General features: G+C 45.8%; 1 protein-coding gene across 1 annotated transcript in view; it reads left to right on the top strand.

The window, feature by feature from the left end:
* Nucleotides 1–22,693, top strand: part of HPSE2 (heparanase 2 (inactive)) — a 640,767-nt gene that overhangs the window by 613,055 nt on the left and 5,019 nt on the right. The window contains exon 11 of the mRNA XM_048219210.2: nucleotides 3,430–3,576. Coding sequence (XP_048075167.1) covers nucleotides 3,430–3,576 — 147 coding nt within the window. The remainder of the gene's footprint in view (nucleotides 1–3,429; nucleotides 3,577–22,693) is intronic.

Consider the following 22,693-nt stretch of genomic DNA (forward strand, 5'->3'; position numbering starts at 1 on the left):
CATCTTCTTAGGCAACAGATACTCCTCCAAGATTATTTTTCTGTGGGCAGAGAATATATATTCATCAGGAATCTGGATTCTCGACACAGTACTTTCAGGTTGGTGCTGCAATTCCCGGCCAAGAATGTGTTTTCGCAGCCAAACGACCTCGGCTTTACATCCTTGCCCATCGGCCAAGCAGAAGGGACGACTGAGGCAGTCTTCAACGCCAGTTCCTACCTGAGGAGGCTCCACGAATTCCGTGAGAGCCTCTGCACTTGGGTCTCTGAGCTGGCTCTTAGTACCGGTTTGTCTCCCCCAGGGGAACTATGTAAATGGAAATCAGACCATTGCCAAGCAGCTTGAAAAGACAGCTTTCCCTGCAGCAGTGCTGTGATTTCAGGTCTCCCTCCCACCCACCACTTCCCCACATCCCACCCTTCTGCTCTAGTCTCCCAAGGCTCATTCTGCCCCAGCTCCGCAGAGGAAAAACTCATAAATGCAAGCACAAGTCTCTCCCTCCTCCACTGCGGGCCTTTGAGAAGGTTATCTGATGGTAGTTAGCAAGAGTTTACCACAGTGTGGCAAAATTGGTTACCCATGCATGCCTACTTTTGCTCACACTGAAGCCCAAAATACCTGTAGTTAATGGTGTTTCACTCAATTTCCTCAGCAAAGCTAAGCTTAAAACCCACCAATGGAATATAGTTGGTGTTCTTTTAATGACGGTAAATGCTGACGCAGGCTAGCAGCACCTTTCTTCTGAGCTCTGGTGACACAAGTCTGCTCAGTAAATGGGCATTCTCTTCTGATCTAACTCAGCTAGCTCCAAAAACTACTTCACATGCTTCAGAAGATTAAGAAGGACCAGAGGAGGAGGAACCAGAGAGAAAAGTCATTTAATAATTTATCAGAATATCAATGCAGGCGTTCAGAAAGCCTTTGAACACAATAATGTGCCCTCCTACAGATGTAAGAAAAATTATCTGACACACAGTCAATGAATATACTTTGGGAATTCTTCTCCTAACCTTAATGGATTGCTCTAGACAAGTGGTTCCCACACCCAACTCATCTGCCCAGTATCCTAGAAAGATTTACACACACACACACACACACACACACACACACACATTCCTAGCCCCCATAACAAATTGCATGGAATCGAAATCTTCAGGATGAGTCCTAGCAACTGTTTTATTAAAAGACAAAAACAGGGGCGCCTGGGTGGCACAGCGGTTAAGCGCCTGCCTTCGGCTCAGGGCGTGATCCCGGCGTTCTGGGATCAAGCCCCACATCAGGCTCCTCCGCTATGAGCCTGCTTCTTCCTCTCCCACTCCCCCTACTTGTGTTCCCTCTCTCGCTGGCTGTCTCTATCTCTGTCAAATAAATAAATAAAATCTTTAAAAAAAAAAAAAAGACAAAAACAACTGAAGTTATCATGTTGACCTGCCCTTAGTCATTCAACTCTTAATTAGCACCTTTAGAAGCAGAGGTGAGTGACCCAGAGGCTAAGGGATGCTGTTTCTGCAGGAATGATATTTTCCTCTGGGCAAAGTTGACTTAGAGTTTCTCTGAACTCCTCCTTTGAAGGCAGGACTGGGTCATTTCTTCTGTTTCCTCTCATTAACCCATCCAGATGGGGCCCTAGGGGACCCCTTAGAAACAAAGTATTTTTTCCTACAAGAAAGAAGGAAATCATTATAGTTCTGTTGATACATGGTGAAAGGCTCTTGCATGTAGGCATATAGTTCTTCCAGGCTTCTGACCATCCTGTGCGGGTTTAAAAGTATTCCAAAATGTGAATAGTTTTATAATCTTGGTGTAGGTAAAACAGCAAAGGCAGAAATCAAAAAGATCGATAAATTTGACTACCTTAGAGTTTTTAACTTTTATACATCAGAATACAGTGTAAACAAACTGAATTGGTCAAAGAAACCTGGGGGAAATTTTGCAACATACATGCAGACAAAGGATCACTATCTTTAATCAATAGTTTTTATAAATCAGTAGGAAAATGGTCAAAGGACATGAATAGTCCATTTACAAGAGAAGAGATGAAATGGCGAACAAGCAAATGAGAACAGTGATGCACCTCAGCCCGGATTTTTTAAAAATACAAATTAATACAACGTCGAAATCTCACTATCACCTCTCAGGTTGAGAAAGGTATTTTAAAAAGTTAATATCCATTATTCTTAAGGGTATGAGGAAATGGGTGCTCTTACAGACAGTTGAACAAAGCAAATTGGTACAAGCTTTCTAGGCAGTTAACATCAGTGTTAGCAAAATGTGTGTATCAGTCAGGATAGGTGAGGTTATGCTATGATAATGGAGGACCAACAAATCTCCGTGGCTTTGGATAAGAAAGTGTGTTTCTCGTGCATACTACGTGTCTGTCATGGCTCAGCTGTAGCTCTGCTCCGCATCACCTTCGCTCTAGGATGCAGGTCAATAGAACAGCCTCTGTCGAGAACATTGTTGGTCTCCTGGCGCAGGGCAAAGAAGCATGGCAAAACACAGGCTACTTCTTAAAACGTCTCTGCAGAGATTTTAACACATCCACCCACATTTCATTGGCCAAAGCCAAACATGTGATCCCTTGGGTTCAACATAGCAGGGACAGAAAATCTTCCCACAGGGAGGGGCATCACTGGGAATGAAACAGAGGATTTGGGTAGGAATCATGCCCTGTGCCTTCCCTTAGACCTATGTGTCCAACTTCCAGGACTTCATCGGAAATAATGGTGACAAGCAAAAAGTTTATATAATACCATATTGTAATTTTGTAATGGCAAATTTTGAAGAAATGTTAAGTCCCAAAAGCTAGGGGGGTAACTAAATAAATTGTTACATTTCTATAACTGAAAAATTTAGCATTCTTCTGTAAGTAGAAGAAAATACAATAACATAATAAGATGGGAATATGTTTAAGATGGTCACGAACTGAAAAAACAATGTGGTTCCAATTAGATGAAAATTGAGAAATATATATGTATGTGTCAAAGTACTCGGTAAATATTTGAATTAATACTGAATTAATAAACAAAATACTGGAAGGATATTTACCAAAATTTTATCATATCTCAAGATACTTGGATTATGGGAGAATTTTCTTTTTCTTCCTTGTATAATTCTCTGTATTTTTCCTTTTTTTCCCCTGAAGTCAGCATGTTTTTTCACACTCAGAAAAAGATATTTTGTTTTCTAAAATCATTGTAATATATTTAAACAAAAGCAAAAGGAGTGTGGTGGGAAGCGGGTATCTTTTTTGCAAGAAACCACAAATAATAACAAGGCCTTCCTGTCTTTGAACGTCAAGGATGGCCAAGAATCATAAAATAAGTGCCCTTTCCTGGGGCGGTCCTGTTTGGTGCAGTCTATAAATTATTTAGCAGCATCTCACTGACCACTTTATTTCCGTCTTACCCTTCTCCCTCTCCATCTCAGCCACAACTATGTTCGAGGGTCCATTACACTTTTTATCATCAACCTGCACCGATCAAGAAAGAAAATCAAACTGGCTGGGACTCTCAGGGACAAGCTCGTGCACCAGTATCTGCTGCAGCCCTATGGACAGGAGGGGCTCAAGTCCAAGTAAGTGCAGAGGTAGAAATAGCTAAAGAGGAAGTCAGCAGGAGCTGGGAAGGGAAGGATCTAGAGCTATCCCTTCCCTGCTGCTAATTCACTCGGAGGCTCAGTGGGATGGAATCAGGGCACTGCTGACTCCCTTTGGGACCTTTGTCAAGCCCGTCCTGGTCTCTAGGCTTAGATTCCTCAGCTGTAAAGTCAAATGGTAGACAAAATATTTCTCAACAAGGGCATGTTTGGTATCTGAGCAAGACAATTCATTATGAAGGATGATCTCATTTCAAGCTACTTATTCGCATCCTAGGTCCCTGCCCACTAAATGCCAATAGCACCCCCTAGCCATGTGATGACTGAAAACCCTGGGGGTTGAGAACCATGCCCCTTTCAGCTGTAACATTCTGTAATGCTATTATAACGCCCTGTTTGTCAGCATCTACGAACCTCGTGGGGCTTATACGGAGGAGCACTGGACAAAGGGTCGAAAGTTCAGAGATCAAGAGTCTGTTCTGCCCCTAAATTTATAACTTTGGACACATCACCTCTTGGATCTTAAGTTTCCTTATCTGAATGTTAGAAGAGACATTATATTCTGGGGACCTTGTGATTCCCTCAACCTCTATAAATATATGAATCTGTGATACTCCCTATCTCCCTCGGTCTCTACCAGAGACTGCTGACAACAATTTCTCTACAAAGAGAAAGCAGCTCTACGCCACAGGGAGAAGAGCCTGGTCAAAGGCAAGGCCAGCTCAGCCTCCGAGTGAGGCCTCCCAGGAAGGGTACGGGATGCTGTACAGACTGGGGGCCTTCCTACTCCATTTTAACTGTTTACCAAGTTTAACAAAGCTGTGAACTTGGAGCAGGTGGCTCGCACTCCCACAGCCGCCCACAACTATTTGCGCTATAATTGTTCGCTGTTTCACTGCAACCTTGGTGGCTTGCATTTGGCTTCCAACTGTATGTGCAATGGGAACAAAACACAATCTGGGAAGTCACTTACTGAGTCTCTTTAGCCCACCCTAGATCTGTATTTTCCGTCTTGGTTCACATACTGACTCTTTTCTCTGGCTACATGTACATTACATCTACTTTTCTTTCCTCTCAATCCCACCTGACTCTCTTGAGTATTTTATCCCATCTCTTTCTATTTCCCAGTCATTTGTGACTAGTGTGCTGAATTCCTGGTCTTCATCCTCGGCAGGAGAACCAGTTCTGGTGCCAGCTTCACTAAATAATTGTTTAAATAATCCTTTAATCCTAATCCCTTGGCCTCAGGGTTCTCATCTACAAAATTCAGGAGTTGCTGTATGTTTGGTAAGGTCCCTTCCAGCTCTAAAGTTCTCATCCTGGGTCTGATTTTCTGAGGATCACGAGTGTGTTCAAGTTTCCCACTGCCATTCACTAGTGACCTGCAGAGTCGTTTCTGGCAGAAGGGCTGACACCTCAAGCAGTGATTGTGATCATTCACGGTCCTCTGGAGCCAGAGATTGGAAGCTGAGCCTGCCCAACATTGGAAGACCGTGTGTACTGCGTGGAAGGAGCTGGCCGAATGCCTTAGTCTAACAGGCCACTTGCTGGCTGTGTGTCCTTAAGCAAGTTACATAATCTCTATAATACAGTCTCGGTTTCTTCATCTCATGGGGAGAGGAGTAAACAAGGTAATCTATGGAAAGTTCCTGACACAGAGGAGGATTGCAGGAAATACCCATTGCCTTTCTTCTCCTCAGCTTGGGACTCTAGCTGGCTGGGGAAGAAGAAGGAAACAAGTGCTCTCTTTCTAACATCTCTAAAATGTTCTTCCAAAGCAGAGTCTTCTCGGATTTGTAAGATAATGTGTTGCTAAGATGCTTGTTAAGATTAAAATAAAAATGGTATAAATGCAAAGCCATGAAACAGGAGGAGATGTAGTTAGAGGGTAGCATCATTTTATGAGCTTCTTCCCCCACCATCCAAGGGCACAGTCCTCCAACCTGCTTCTTCCTCTCTATGCTCCTGCCTCCAGGATTATTCCCCTGATGCTTGATCCCGGCCACACCTCAGCCCCTCCTGCCTATACCTGTCCTTCAGAGTGACTGAGGTGACTCCCACTGGCTACGGATATGCTGTATGTTCCAATCATGCTGTCTTGTACCTCGCCTTGTCACCATCCCAGTGAGAAGCTGTGTTATGGCCTTATTGAGAATGTCTGAGAGGGACAGGGACAAAGAGAATTTGATTGCACAGGGGGCCTGAAGAGGGATTTGGTAATGGCCACTGAGATCAAATAACAATGTTATACAATTGGAAGAAGAGGGAGCTGGGATCGGAAGGCCTGGATATGAATCCAGTTGCTGCCATTTACTCGTGTGGGCAAACTTTGGCTCCCTTACCTGTCAGACGGGGTGATTGTGAGAATCAGCTTAGAGCATGTGGGTGAAATACAGCTTTCTACAAATGAAAATTTCACACACCCATACATACGCATATGTATATGAGTAGAAATACAGACAGGCGCACAGGATCTCACATATATCATCTTAAAGAGAGTTTTGGGTTGGAAGTCAAGAGAACTGGATTCCAGCCCTAATCCTGCCATTACCGCACTGTGGAGCTTTGAGCCCTTCACTTAATTCTCTAAGCCTGTTTCTCTCCTGCAAACTACTGCTAATTTGACACCTCTCCTGTTCTAGACCTCAGTGGCTCTGACCCTGTGCTGTGCCATCTTGGACGATAAGCTGCCAGCAGGGGCTGTCGAGTATATGTTCAGTGCCCCCAGTGCTCTGCTCAGTAACTACGAATGCGTGCAAGAGCCCTCAGTGGTTCTGAGATGGGGGTCTCACAGGAAGGGTGTGGTTTTAGTGAAGCAGACTCTGCAGGAAAGGATGAAAGGAAATGCAAGGAAGTGATTTCAGCCTTTGGTGCCTCCTTCTCTGTTTTACAAGCCTCCGGGGCCAGATTCTGTGTTCTGTGTCTGCTAATTCCTTGCTGCAGCCTGGAGCCATATTAGCTCAGAAGAGGATGGAAAGCTCTGGGAGCAAAGGAACCTATAATTGCTCTTGTCTGGAGGAACCAGAAAGAGGATATAGAGCAAGTCAGTGTGCCATTCAAGCCACCAGTTAGATGTTTTGGCCTGGTGTTTCAGGAGTAGAGAGATGCCAGCAAACCTTTATGACTGGTTGAGAACATGGGGTAATTCTCATTCTGTCGGAGTTGTCAGCAGGGCTGGGTATATTTGAAATCTCTAGAAAGGTATCTCCATGAGATCTCAGCGTTCAAGAATGTCAGGCATTGCACACGAAGCCCCCCTAGGGCCACTAGTCGGGCACAGTCTGAGCATCCGAGTCCACAAATGAAGGTTCCTGTTTGTCACTTCATTGAGTGAGCCAATCATAAGACCCACCACTCGAGTCTCAATTCTCTATGTTGTGTGACTCTTGAATGAGAAATAGTTCTCATTCTTGGCATCAGACAAAAGGTGGGTGCCCTATATACCCTATAGGATAGGAGAAGGGAAGCTTCGAAAACTGCAGTGTGTACAAGAGGAGGGAGTTCTGTGTCTAGAATACATATTCTGTAAAGATGGCTGAAGGAAATAGGGAGATTTCATTCAGAGAGGAAAAATAAGGCAAGTCATGAAGACTTTCTTCAGATACTTCAGGGACTGTGCAGTGAAAGAAAATAGATTTAGCCTAGAATCCTCTAAAGTGACAGTAAACCAGGGAGTACAATTTAAAAGAGAAAGATTTCACCACAAAAAGAGCTCATTTTCCAAAGGCTCATCTGGCCTGACTGAGGACAGGGTTGTTAGGAAGTAGCCTTTCACTCAGAGAGTGAGCGGCCGTGACCAACAAAGAGGGGCTCCAAGATTCTCACTCAGTGGGAGGGTGAGCTAAAAGAGTTCTGCTTCCCATTGAACTCTGAAATTCAATTAGTCTCTTCCATTCTCCTTCCCCCACTCCCACCTCACTTTTAGAGCCTATGGTCACCAACCAAGTAGCTTCTTCAAGCCACTAAAAGGCCACACAAAGAGGCTGTGCTGTGAGAGGATGTGGCAGTAATATTGAGTTAGTTTTTCTCTGGAAAATCTCCAGCTGCAAGTCCGTCCTCTGTCCTGTTCCCTGGTTTCTCACCTTTCTGGGAGGAAGACTGACCATTTACACCCAAAACAATAATAGTTCCCATTCTGGATTAAGTCAAAAAGAACCTTTGAGGCATCTCTGCCATCCACAATGGAAAGACTCTGCACAACGCCGGATGTGATCACGAGTCAGTGAGCATTGTCCTCTAGGGAATCGGTTCTACCCAAGGCATGAATATCTCCAGTGTCTTTCAACAAACAGGGAAGCCACATGAAGCTGGGCCAAAGAAGTCAACTTACATCAAAAAAACAGGACTCAACATTTTTAGGGAAAAGTCAAACCAAGAACGGGTGTTTGCTCACATCCCAGTGTCCTGCGCTGTGTGTCTCCTTCAATTCCATTTGAAGGGAAAACTATCCAAAATTACAAAAGAAGGAAACAACCTTCGTCACATCGACTGTTCTGCTCTGACACAGTAACCCGAGGGAGTCAGCCCCCGCTAAGAATCCTGGGGCAGAATGACGTTTTGAAGTGATCTGCTTCATTCTCCCTACCCTTAGATAGTCTGTGGGCAAAGCCATTGGGACTAGAAGATGCTCTAGGTTTAAAGACCTCTGGGAAGAAGTGCCTACAACTTCAATCCTGTCTAAACACTTAATTTGATAAGAACACTATGGCCCGCTGTGGCTGGGACTTTATAGATAATAAAGAGCTTTAAGAGCCATTATCTCATTTGACCCTCTGAATAGCCCCAAGAAGAAAGTAGAACAATCCCTGCCTCCCTCACACTTTAGAGTTTGAGAAACCGAATCTTAGAGCATTGAGCGACTCATTCAAGAGTCACACAACTATTAAGTGATAGAGCTAGAAAGTGTCTACCACCCAATTTTCCTGGCCCCAAGTCCAATGCACTTTCCTCAGTACCGTGCTATCCCAATAGTCCAGCAATAGAAAATTATAATGACATACTGACAGACATACAGTACGGATCACTGAACCCTATCATGATACTGTCTGCTTTCATTTCACTGTAGGCTGTTCACAGAATGAATGTGAAGAGCATCGGGTTACTCAGCAGTGTTCTCTCCTCTAGGCTAACTCACCTCTGTTCCATTAACTTTTCTTCACAAGTCCTAATTTCAGATCCTTCTTAAAAATTCTTCTCTGTGCTGCTTCTAAGATTCTTTTCCCCAGTCATATAGAATTTTAATAAAAGTGCTTTTCTTTTTCTCAGCAAAATTGGGGATTTCCCTTCTGTCTCTTCTATGCTCTTCTCAGACAAAAGGATTATTAAATACCAGCAGTGACTATAAATTGGTTTAATTCGAAGCCTATAAAAATCAGCTTTGACATAGTATATTCTGCCCCCCACACATAGGCACCGCTGGCTAGCTCCCCTTCCCTACTGGAGCGCGAGCCCAGAGTTACATCTCTGAGGGAGAGATGCTGGCTCGTGAGCCTTCTCATATGTCTTCATCCAGTCATCACCTTTTATTGAGATCCTACTTTGTGCCAGACATGACTTGTTCCCCTTCAGCCGTCTAACGTACAGTGGCAACTAATGTAGCTAAAATTTTAAATGAATTGTGGTCCCATACCTATAAAGAGCTCAGGAATCCCAAGTAGACAAATTAGGGGAAAACGTCTGAACATGAAGTTCAATGTAAATGGTAAATGCTTCATCTCAGAATGTCTCTTGACATTTTCCAGCCCACATCATCAGTAGCCTTCAAAGAGAGGGGGAAGGGGATTCTGAGGTCCTGTCCTCAAGGAGTTCATCTCTGTTATTAGAAACAAACAACTAACAGGAAGCAGCTTGTGGGTGGTGCCTGAGAGAGGTGTGGGGTAGTGCTGCTGCGGGGCTAATAGGTTCCATATCAAATGTTTGCATTTCATATCTGCATGGGCCTCTCCTTCAGCTGCCATGATGTTAGCTGAAAGAAACTTAAGGTTCCTGTGAACCTAGAATCTTCTTGCCTATTCTGTGAAGAGACGAACATATTTTTTTCTTCTCTGCAGACTGCTTATTTTTTCCATCTCTCCGGGACATGACTTTTGCTTTGATTTCACCCTCATTAAATCCTATATCAAAGAAAAACATTGGCATCTAACTGCATGCCTTTAGAGGGGTGTCGTTTGATGTTAGCCAAACAGAATAGTTCTGAAAATACTCAAGTTAACTCCCAGGTGCTAAGACTAAAAATATCTTCGTGTCCCTGTTGGAACAGACCACATTATGATACTTCATCTCCGGATTCAGAGCTTGGCGAGTGTGAGGGCTGAACTGGCCACCACCTGACCTACCACAGTCTCTCTCTAAAGATGACTGGAAGTGCCACATTTATTTTTGGGCATGGACGGTTCTGGGAAAAGGAGCTTGGGGAAAAGTCTTAATCCTAAGACTTCTATACCGAGACTTCTCACTCACACGCTTAGAAACAAAAACTGAAGACCTGCTTTCTGGGACCAAAGGGCCATTATTCCACTTACCTCAGCAGACTCAAGACATGTAAGTGTGGGAGTTCTACCCTGCTGATCTTAGTTGGTACCTGGAGTTTTTGAACTCTGTTTGACCAGACCCATTCCCTGCAGGTTCCCATTATCTCCACTTGTCTGGAATCATTTAAATGAGTTTCTTCTTAAAATAAACCATGTTATGAAAGTTCCGCAGTTATTAAAAGATGACTTTATAGAGGAAAAATTTGAGAGTACTCTTAGTGATCAAGAAGTTTCCTCTAGAACATCCCTGACAGAAAGCCCATCAGCTTCTGTTTGATGAGACTACTCATGTCATGAGTCAGCCCACTCTGGGACTCGACAGCTCTGATTATAGGAAAGATCCTCCTTGTATGTGGCCAAAGGGTGTTTTCTTCCATTTCTCCCCTTGTTTTAGAAAAATTAAGTGGAGTAAATCTATACCTTCTTCATAATAATTTTTCAATGTCTCCCCGTAGAGTTGTGCTCTCCAAGCCAAACACTCAACTCCTTCAACCATTCCTCAAATGGCCTGGCTTCAGATTGCTCACTATTCTGTTCACCTTGGAATCCATTGAGCTATAGAACCTTATCTCCTATGATTAACTGTTTAATTTTCTTACCTCAGACGAGCTCAGTTGCGGAGGTCCGAGACGGAGTAGGAAATGTGAGCATTTTGTTATTCCAATTTACCTCACAACACAGAACAGTAGTACTTTTAAATCTTTGCCGACTTCATAATGAAAAATAATACTCTCATCTTAATTTGTATTCTTCTGTTATTAGTGAGGTTGAAAATTGTTCATGTCTCTTAGTATTGCCTTTAGGCATTTGCTATGTCTTTTGCTTATTTTTCAATTGGGTTGTTATCTGTTTTATTAATGATTTGTAAGTTTTTTCTAACATGAGGCAATTTCCCCTTTGCTACCTATCAGATGTGTTAAAATATTTTCCCCAGTCTTTTATTTGCTGTTGTTCCAACTATTTCATTTTTAGGGTATTATCTTGACATACAGAAGTATTTCCTTTTTATATAGTTAAATCTATGTATCTTTTGCTTTGTGGTTTCTTCCATTCCGCTCATATATCTGTGTATTTATAGTCTGGAAATCAGATAAATATGTATCTTTATTTTCTTCTAGTTTCTCTTTTGTTTCATTTTTCTATTTTTTTCTTTAATGCCTCTGGAATGTGTTTTGATATTCTGTGAGCGGTAAGGACCGTCTACAGTGCTGTTGGAGCCCAAAGTGTGTGCAGAAGCGGTTCACCCGCGCAGGGCATCAGGTGCTGGTTTTAAGAAGTCAGGAAATAGAGGATCCTTTCTTTAAAGGCAAGCATTAGAGTGGAACCTCTTCCCCCGGAGGGAAGGGCCTGCTGTGCAGATGCAGCCTCGTCCTGCAGCCCTGTTAGAAGGGCCCCAAGAGCCCCGGGAGGAAGGATAAGCTGCAGAGCCCGGAGCACCGGGTGGCAGGGAAGGTGTGTGGGCCTGGGGCGATGACGAGCCGGCCGCGAGAGAGCGGGAAGGTGGTACTTAGTCTGACAGCGACATTCGAGCTAGTGTTCCAGGTGAGAAAGTCTGAAACGGACACTGTGAAAGTGGAAATGTAAATATATATGAGTCTGTATATTTATAAAAATACTTACATGTAAGGCTCTGAGTCAGTCTGTAGAAAAACTACAGAGAAGTAACTATAGAGAGAGACGAGCCTTACACATCTCTAGTTAATGGAAGCTTACTATTCATTGAACTTAGAGAATTTGGATTCTTTTCACCCTCGTGCTCATTTCAGGGTGTTCTGTGGTTCAAAAAGAGATAGTAGCCGTAACCAATGTATACAGCGTGACCTGAGTAAATAATTACATACGTGTCTGGAAAATGCAGTGAAAGTACTGAATGACATATTTGATCCCCCTGGGTTCCTCTGGGCTGGAAAGAGCTTGAACCAGCTTCGGTCTGAAGGGAGCGCTCCTGCCACACCCCAGGACCTGAGAGAAACCGAGATGCCTTTGAGAACTTGCCCTTCAAGAACAGCACCGAGTCTTTCTTTTTAATGTTAAAGCAATGCAGGGTTCATTATCTATGCAAATGCTTCATCCGATTAGGTTCTTAATTCATCCTGGGAAGCGCCACACGCACGCTTCCCTGTGTGTACTGAGTGTACTGAGGCGTGTGCTCATCTCCCTGACGGAGCCGGTGGGGAGACATGAAGGGAGGCAGTTCTCTCGAAAGAGCAAAAATGCTCACTTCAGACTATTCAAAACAACTTGCCTTTGAAAAGTTCACATCTTACTTTTCAGGTTAAAAAGATGTGGCCTTTTGACACGGTACTCCGAAACAGTAAGAAAAGCTCTTTTTATTCAAAATAGATTCAGAATGTGATGGTTAGAAAGCTGTTTGAGTCCCCTCCACCCCCAGCTGCAAACATATTCCCACTCCCTCTCCTACTCCTGGTGCTCAACCCTGGTGAACCACCTGGGAGCTTTAAAAAGCGCCGTGCCCAAGCCACACCCCAGACCAATTAAACTAAAATTCTCCGGGCTGGGACCCAGGCACCAGGATTTTTAAAGCCCCCGAGATGATTCAAATATGTAGCCAAGGTTGAGAACCATTGTGGCTCCAGAAAATGCTGGAGCAATGTCCAGGCTGATCTGCATCTTTGATTTCACCCAGATTCCAGTCTTCATTTAGGCACTAAGCCATTTTGCCAAAGGTGCGAACATGCCACGAGCCCCTGGGAGTTGTCTATGACTAAGTGGAAGGATGTGTACGGCTCCCCAAAGGTTCTGTTGTTTGTTTTGTTTTAACTCCCAGATTAGTAATGTACAGATCGCTGTGCAGATTAGAGGATTATAAAATGCTTTTATACTTTACAGTGACTTGACATCTTAAACCAAGATGTTTAGGAATTCAGGGTTTTCACTTAGCACTCGGGTTGTTTTCTGAGATTCAGAATACATTTTCTTGCAGCTCACTCCCAGCAGCTGGAATCTCTCTGCACAGCTGTCCATCAAGGCTGTGGTCTCCCCTCCCCACCTTCACTCGCTTGGGGACTCTCGCTGCAGGCAGAGATTTCCATTGTGTTCCCGAGAACCCAGATGAAACGCTGGTAAACGAGCACTTTAGGCTGCAGCTCACGTGTTTCCGAGCAGTTGATTCTCAACTGAGGGGCAAGGAAGAAGAATGTGCAGTTCTGCTGCACTGAGAAGAAACGGCCCTTGTCTTCTCCCTTCTCCACACCTCCAGAGGCTGTGGTTTGGGTGACAGACAAACGCAAGCTGCAGGGAACTGGGAAGTCTTAATCCAGCTCGTCCCTATGGCAGGCCTGGGCCCTGAATCAGTATTTCTTTGGCTGCCAAGCCTCAGGAAGGCCGTGACGACATGTAGCTTATTCCAGACGAAGGGCCTGGAGCCCCGAACTGTGGACCAGCCGCCCAACACCAATGATCACTTGGCAGACTACGTCTCCCCTGCTCATCTTTGCAAGAATGATTCAGAGTCACCGCACACTGTGCATTTTTACATCTGTGGGCCCTGGAACAGAGTCTGTGCCACCTGGGATGTCTTACTTTTCATTTTTGAGGGTGCACTTGATATTATAGGGAGCACTTTATCAAAATCCTATAAAACCAAGATATTTATCCCTTTGATTTAACATATTTGAATAGGTATCCAGGGAGCCATGACTTTAAAAAGATGGAACTGATTTTGGGTGTGGCTTCTGGACTTTATCTCATACTTTTACATTTGGAAAACCCATCTGCCAGCTGTGCACTCGCGTGTGCTCGCACACGCACACACCTGCCCTCTTACCGGACTCTCTTCATCCCACCTGCAGACTGCCCATACAGGAGATGCTTCTCACCTCCACGCTGACTCTTCCAGCTCCACACAGTTAGGGCTGGGGGAACCTGATCTCTCGCCACAGAGAATATTTTAAGACAAGAAAACAAGGCAGACCACAGAAGGTAAATATCGGAGAGGGGAGTGTAAGGAGGGAAGAGATGAATTCTAACCTGGCAATCTGGGAAGTCTTCGGGGCTGCGGGCCATTGAGTAGGAGCTGGAAGGATGAGCGATACAGCTAGGAAATGCTAGACCAAAGGAGATTCTGGGCAGTGGGATGAGCTTACTTAAGGTTCAGAAGTACAAAAATTCAAGGCTCATTTTATTTGAAGGAAGTGGGAAGTGGCAAATCATTTTACACGATTGGAATATAAGATGCTTTGTAGGGTGAGGGGAGAGGGCACAAAAGTGTACTAGAGCCGGAACACAGACCTCAAAATCCACGCCAAGAAGTGTGATTCTCCTTTTGTCTCTCTCTTTGTGTAATGTACTAATTACAGTGTGTCTGACCACACATTTGCATGTTTCTGGGCTTCTGTCTTCATGGGTAAGGACTACGTCTGCGACAGTTGAATTTGTACGACGCAGAGAACCGTAGGGATATGAGTAATGCCCCTTATACACCGCTCATGACTGTCAGAGGTCCTGGCTCCAGTTCTTTACAATGGGAAGGGAACAGAGTTAACCACATGTTAAAGTCTCCCCATGGTTTTTATAGCTGGTTCCTATTGTGTCCTGTGGTTTGAATGTGATATGCCCATGACATGGAGCTTTGAGATTGTCGCAGAATCAAATTTTCTTCCCAAACTGCCCCCAGATGATTTCCTCATCTGTTGGGAATTAACGGTATCAGTATAAATCCAGGTTCCCTACTTAGCTGGGCTCTCATCTTGTCTGCCAAATGTGCTAAGTTATTTTAAGCCATTAGAAGCACATGGTAGAATCCCATTATGGCTTGGACCGTTATTACACAGACTTGGATAGAACACAGATCAAATCATGACCCCCCAAACCTAACTGCAAACAGGAAAAGCCTCTACTCTAACAACTTGCCTATAAAATCCCCCAGCTCTGCTTGCATGAAGGAGTCCTAGGGTTTGCTCCGTGATACAGAAGCTGGATCAAAACTCCTCATTGTTCCAATATGCCCCTCAGAGAATATGATGAAGGGCACATGATCTTATCAGCCTCAAAGTGTCTCAGGGACCAGGAACCCCATACGTGATGTGGGCTCCTGCAAGTGGAAGGGAACAGGAAGCCTTCACCTCCATTTGCTCTCTCTTGTACAGTCTCCTCTCTTTAACAACAGAGGAAGGGGTTGGAGTGTCCAATCAGGAGAACTCCTAGAGAGGTTGCCTGAGTGGAACTAAACCAACATTAATTAGAATCACTCTCGTAAGCAAGAAGGCACTGAACCACATGCTACTGAAAATTAAGAAATGCAGACGGATGGGTCTAGGCAGGCAAAATGACTGCAGCACACAGATACAATAAAGCTGAGGACGAGTGCTAAAGAGGGAGCTGCAGATAATATGCCCGTCTTGCCGCTGGGACTATTCAGATAAGGCCCTGTGAAGGAGGCCATATTCAGTGGGGCCTGGAGGGAAGGGTACACCTCTTGACAGGTTCTACCGATTCCAGGCAAGGCAAAAGCCACAGAGGAGAAAAGCTTCAGGGCACACTTGGAAGTAATCCTCCCCATGACCCCTGAGGCAGGAGCACCCCTGAGAGCCTAATGAGCATCCTTAAGCCTCTGTTCCAGCCGGGCTAGTGAGCCGGGGACATCAGCCTGCAGCCACTCCGGAGCAGCCTTCGCCAGCGGGGTAGCGATCACTCCGGGCCACTTCAAAGGAACTCCCTTTCTAAGCTACCCCAGATGCACAGCCTCTCCCGGAGCAGGGGAGAGGAGCAAGACCCCTCTGTCCTCAGACCCTCCAGGCTCTAACCTGCCCCTGACCTGGAGAAGGGCAAGGCAGCTGCAGAGACCAGCTTCCTAACTCAGCGAGGGGGCCGCGAGGCGGCAGCCGGGCCTCGGGGGCCAGTAAAGCGCACACAGGTGCGCAGCCTGCGCGGAGGGCCGGGGCCCCGGGGACTGGGCCGGGAGAGCGGGGAGACGGATCGCAGGGCGCCCCGCACCTGCGCCGACCCCCTCCCCGCACGCCGGCCGAGAAGCCCGCAACCGGCGGGAATCGAAGCCCGGCAGCGCACGTTTACTTAATATTGGCCACATTCAGGGGGGCCCCCTGCCAAGTGGACCGCCACGGAGTTTTTGCTGGGAACTGATGACCCTGAGGTCTGTTCCTCCGGCAGGCCAAGCGCAGGGCCCCCCTGCCCGCCGGGGTCGGCCGACCCTGCGGGGACCGAGTGCGGGCTGCGGGGGCGGCGCACGCGCTCTGGCTTCCTGGGAGCCAGCGCCAAGTGGCCGCCCGGCGCTGTTGTGTAGAACAAGAGTGCCCTCTAGTGGCGCACGGGGCAGCACTTTGGAAGGAGAGTCAGACCAGGAGGTGTGTGGGTTATGAGGAGCAAAGGGAGTTGATGTCCCCTCCCCAACACACACATTCAGATGCTTACACATTCTCCTTCCTCTCCCTCCTTCCTCCCTCTCTCCTGCCTCCCTTCTTCTCTCCCCCTCTCATGGTTTAAGGATCCACAAACAGAGACCAGAACAGAGTGGTGACATGTCCAGGCCTGCACATTTCATGTGGGAAGTGTGGACTAAAACTCAAGTCTCTGGTCTTCCAGTCCAGTGTCTTTTCCTTCTAGGCTCATCTACCTGCATATTTATAACCAGTCCTTCTTTTATTGCTCACCTGCTGTGTGAGTTGGTATAGGGAGAGTGCAGGAATGAACAGGACAGACACATGGTCTTCTTGCCTAGTGGAGAGACTGGCCAGTGGTCAGCAATGCCAGTACCTGTGATGAGTGCAGAGACCCCAGAAGTATGGGGTAATATGGAAGCACTTTGGAGGGGCATCTGACCTGAAGGATAGACAGGAGTTAGCAAGGGAAAGGAAGCTGGAAGGGGGAGGGAGTATGGAGAAGGTTCCAGGCAGCAGGAACATGTACAAAAACTCTGAGTCAGAGATTGTGCTTGGAGAAATTGCAGCATGGAATGGAAGGAAGTGGTAGTGGGGAGCTGAAATGGGCAGGAACTAGGGTGAGCCTCTACTGGGCTGGAGACGTAGGTAAAAGGCTTTGCCTGTGGGGTCTTATAGAGGCTTTGGACAGTGTTCTAACATTAGCAGGGAGCTACTGAACATTAGGTAGGTGAATGTCATGATCAGATTTCTATTTGTGCAGGATGACTCTGAGTTTGGCATTAAATGCCTCAAGCTAGCTGTTAGGCTTTGAACAACCCACCTAAAAAATGTTCAAGACAGAAGGATTCTTAGGTCTCATCTAGTCTGTCTTACACATGGAGAAACCAAGCTCAGAGAAGGCAAATCACTTCCTCAAAGCAGCTGAGGCAGAGTGATTATCTCTAAGTCCCTACACTTCCCACTCAAGGTCCCAAATATGCCAGCCTGAAACACACACCATTCCCAAGACTGCTTCTAATAACGGAAAAAATTTCCCAACCTCTGCCCCTCACAGAAGTCCACCCAGGGCCAGACCAGAGTCCAGCAAATTATCTTCAAGACTGGCAAAGAGCATGCTCACTAGACCTGCTTCCCTGAGGCCTCAGAATAGTTGAAAGCTTGCTTCAGTATCCATGGCTAGCAAGAACCAGGGTAAGACACGAAGACCAGAGACTGTAGACTGGTGGTGGAGGGTGACCTGGGCAAGGGGCTCCCATAGAGACCGGGGGAGCAGAGGGCTTGACTCCACACTGACACATTGAATCTCATTTCAAATAGCACGCAAAATAAAGAAGACAGGTTTAGGAATTGAAAAGTAACTCAGACTTCGTAAAAACAGATGGTGATAAAATGCAGTTGTCCTAATATTTGGATAATTTAAATGCCCTCAGCAGCTAGGGAATTAAGAGAAATAGTTCAACATAGGCTGGATCGTTTAACATTTGGTATGAAAAGTCATGGGCAGTAAGGAAGTCCCAGAATGTGATGGAAATATGATAAGGAAAGGTTTTGAAATAAAGAAACGTGAGCCTGGTGAGTGCCATCTGGAATTGGAGAATAACACGAAATAGTAGAAAGAGGTGTCAGAAGGACTGAAGTCGAGACCTAGCTTAGCCACCTTTTAGCTATGTGACCTTGCCCAAAGCACTTAACCTCTGTGACCTCATCTCAATAGTAAAGTTACAACAACAACAATAATAATAATAACCCCACATACCTCACAGGGCTCTTTAGCAATCACAAGGGAGGCCAGATAGGACCATGGTGAAGGGTAGCATTGTAAATCTCACCCCTACCACTTAATGGCTGTGTGACTTAGGTGAGACCCCTTTAAACTTTGATCTCCTCATCCATAATATAGGGTTGCTAACTCCTTCCTCAGTTGGTGTTGGAAGGACTAAATGCGATAGTCAGATGTAATCATAGCAAAATGCCTTTGTGTACAAAATAGTGTGTACTAATCGATTTTTATCATCAGTGTGACCATGTTTTCAAACTTATAAATTGTTCATAAAAATGGAAGATTATTGTAATATTTATCATGATTGACTTCACTGGGTAACAGGATAAATACTAAAAGAAAAATGTAAGCAGGAAAAATAGAATGGAGGCGGTAAAGCACGTGGCCCGTCTTTACAATGGAGGGACTTCATACATGAGGATGTATGGGGACTCCGGGTCTCACCAAATTTACTCATGTTGGCTTAGTTAAGAGATGGTCATATGGATCTTTCTTAAGGATGAAAAATACTATCCATGATCAGTGGCCTCATGTCAGGTTGGGATAAGGTATCTGGTGAGTAACTGAGAATCAGCAATAATTCAGGTCTTATCTCACATCTCTAGAGCCACTGAGAGGGAGAGTAATTGGTAGGTTAATGAAATCTGTAAAGACACTCCACGAACCTCCAGGGAGCCTCTCTCGAGCTGGAGAAAGTCCACCCCGGAAGATAAGACGTAATGCAAAGGAGCCTCAAAGTTCATTCACTTGTTCAAGAATATTTCATCCCTAGTCCAGGCTGAGCACGTTGTTAGGCACCGAGGATTTAGGGATGAAAGACATGGTCCCCTTCCTCACAAAGCTCACAGCCCACTGAGGGGGAGTGAGTAACTCACTATAGTTCAGTGAGGTAGTTATAGGTAAGTTTGGAGAGTCCAGAGTTGGGGCTCCTAGCCCAGCCCAGAGATCAGAGAAGGTTCCCCAGAGGGGACAGCCCCTGAGCAGCCTCTGCAAGGACCTAGTGCGGTTGTGTTCTAGGAGGGGCAAGGGGGCCAGCCCTATAAAAGGACCAGGGTTCCCCTGTGGTGTGGGCTGATGCCACAGTCCTCCCACATTATAGTAGTAACTGTCCTTTTAAAATCTCTTGCTTGAGGGGCACCTGGGCGGCTCAGTCAGTTAAGCGTCTGCCTCTTGGTTTCAGCTCAGGTCATGATCTCAGGGTCCTGAGTTCGAGAGCCCTGCTCTGTGTCAGGCTCCACACTCAGTGGGAGATCCGCTTGTCCCTCCGCCCCTTCCGCCCCTGCTCTTTCTCCCTCTCTCTCTTTCTCTCTCTCTCCCCCTTTCAAATAAATAAATAAAATCTTTAAAATCTCGTGCTTGAAAAAAGCACATGATGCCCCCCTCCTCCCAAAAAAATCTATTAGGAATTTTATAACAGTTTTAAATGAACTTGTGTCTTATTAATCCCAACAGTATCTATTGGTGCTTACACTTGAAACATATTTACTCTACTTTTGAATGAACTTGTGTACTTTATTCCCAACAATGCTTACTTATGTTGTCATTTGAGAAATATTTATTTCATTTATGTGCAAGACTTAACTAGCTATTCATTGAGAAGCAATCTCTGTTCATGCCTATATTGATGATGACCTGATGAGAACAGCCAGCTCAGCCCATTGCCCACCCCCAGAGGTGAGTGAGCCACAGTTAGCATTGGGGTCAGGGGTACTGGCAGGACCTGAGACTGGAGAGCTGGCCAGAGCAGGGCTTCATTGTCCGCGTGCAAGCGGGAGGCACAGGGAGACGTTGAAGAGTTTAATGCAGTGACAGCAATGGATTGCTCTGCCGGCGGTGTGGCAAGCAGCAGGAGGAAGGCAAGGCGGGGCAAAGAGGTCGGTTACATGGCAAGTTCTGAACTAGGATAGTAGCAGTGAGTGGAGAGAAAGGAGAAATATGAAAAATATTAAAAGGTAGAATTGATTAGACTTAGTGACCCCCCGATGTGGGAATTGGGGGCGAAGTCCCAGATGACCAGCTTTCTGGCTTAGGTACTGGATAGATGGTGGTACCAACACAAAAAGAGGCAGAGAAAAGGACAGGGTTTGAGGAGACAATTTCGACTTTGGACATAGTGACTTTGTAGTTCCTATGGGACAACCAAGTGGAGATACCATCAGTTAGAAGAAGGATCTAGGCTAGGTTTGGGGAGTATTGTCACGGGTAACAATCAAAGTCATGGGTGTGGGTAATAGCACTCAGCTGGAGTATGGAGTGTGGGAGAAGAGGTCCAAGGACAAAGCGCCAAGAACCCCACCATCTGAGAGGCAGGTGGAAGTGAACAGTCCCCCTAAAGAGGCAACCACATGCAGAAATGAAGGAGAGGGAAAGTGGGAGTAAGAGAGAGACAGTGGGAGAGAGGTACCATGGAAGCCAAGGGAAGAGAGAGCTTTAAAAAGGAGCCATGAAACTGGTCAGCCCCAAGAGCGGTCAAGTACAAGGACCAGCAAGTTTGCCCGTAGCTACGGTGAAAGGATTAATAACAAAACACAGTCTCCTACTTACGGGACTGGTTATGGTGTCAGAGCGCCTCATACTTTCTACTTCACGTCTCTGGCCCGACAGCCAATAGCAATTGCACAGATGAAAAAGCCTCCAGAAGGGAGGTGACTATCTAGCGAGTCAGTGACTGGGGTCCTGGGATTAGAGATTGTCCAGAATCTCAACCATGCTTCCCGGTCCCACCCACACTTGGGTTAGCTTTTTACAAATAACCAACAAGGAAATCAGAATTTCTAGATCTAGATCTAGAATTTCTGTTCTAGAATAATGATCTAGACATTCAAAGGCTTGCTTATCACACTTCCCAGAGCCCAGATCCATGCTCTGGGATCATGTGACTCAAAAAGGGCATTCCTTACGGGGAGGGCTTCCACCCAGTTCCATATATGAGAGGGATCATTGAAGTTCTTCAAGTGGAGCAGTGATATCAACTGAGGATTCATTGGAAAAATTAATTAGTATTATTGAATTTGTATTTGATGGTGTGTATGTCTGGTTGTTGGGTATCCACACCATCTGACACAAAATAATGAAAGTACACTGTGAAGACCTGTTCTGGCTTTTTTTCTTTTGCAACTGGACCCCTTCTCACCCCACCTCCCACTCCAGTGAGTAGGCTATCTTCACCAGAGATAGTCACTTAAATTTGGAGCAAAAGCTCCTTGCAGATTTGATGTCAACACTTACCAGATCTCAGTTCTCTTACCTCTGTACTTTTCCAGAGGCAGGTCTGGCTCTCCATACAGGAGTCCCCTGCTCGCTCTTTCATTCCTCAGTCACACCAACGGGAGGAGCATGGCTGCCCCTCTGGCTGGTCAGATCTGGACCAGACCCAAACTCACCCATGTGGGACCAGGCCCGGACCTGCCTCCCTACCTTGCCCTCTGCTGGGAGCAATTCACAACACACTTATCTCTGGGAATTCACTGCTCTGCCGGGCATAGTTCTAATTATCTCTCTCTAAACCCGTCTATCATTCATAGCACAGAAGGAACATGAGACAAAGATCTCTGTATCAGCTTCTAACATTTTATTCTCTTTACAGCTCAGATAATATCACTGCACTGTTATCACATTGAAGGTTGGGCAAGACCCCAAAATAGTCATCACTATGCAATGTTGATTTTCTGAGGGTGACTCACAGCCTTATTTCCAGCTGGTGGTCTGGCTCTGGCCTTTTCTTCTGACCCAGAAAACTGAGCTTCAATCTGGATAAGTGGCCGTACAAGTCATTCCGGGTCAGGAACAGCTGGGAAGGTCTTTGTTTTTTTTTTTTTTTTTTAAGATTTTATTTCTTCATTCAACAGAGATAGAGACAGCCAGCGAGAGAGGGAACACAAGCAGGGGGGGTGGGAGAGGAAGAAGCAGGCTCATAGCGGAGGAGCCTGATGTGGGGCTCGATCCCATAACGCCGGGATCACGCCCTGAGCCGAAGGCAGACCCTCAACCGCTGTGCCACCCAGGCACCCCTAGGAAGGTCTTTGGATTCTGTACCACAGGCCAGGGATGGGTGCTGAGTTACTTCCCTTTCCCCTAAGTGTATCTGCGTGCGGCCCTCTTCTCCGGGCTGACGATGGCTGGTGCACAGGAAGAAGAAAGCACGCAGGATGGGTGAATTGGAATCAAAAAATGCCTACTTTATCACCCACTCCACTGTGTTGCTGAAACAGAAACATCTGATAAATATTAGATATGAAGGACACCTGGGGGCCTAGTCAGGTGAGCGTCCAACCCTTGATCATGAGCTCAGGGTCATGAGATTGCGCCCCGTGTTGGGCTCCACGCTGGGCGTGGAGCCTGCTTAAGATTCTCTCTCCCTCTCCCTCTGCCCCTCCACCCCTGCTCACTCTCTCTGTCTCTTAAAAAAAGATTTGAAAACTCATTCT

This window comes from Ursus arctos, unplaced genomic scaffold, assembly GCF_023065955.2.
Source record: "Ursus arctos isolate Adak ecotype North America unplaced genomic scaffold, UrsArc2.0 scaffold_7, whole genome shotgun sequence".
Classification (NCBI taxonomy): domain Eukaryota; kingdom Metazoa; phylum Chordata; class Mammalia; order Carnivora; family Ursidae; genus Ursus; species Ursus arctos.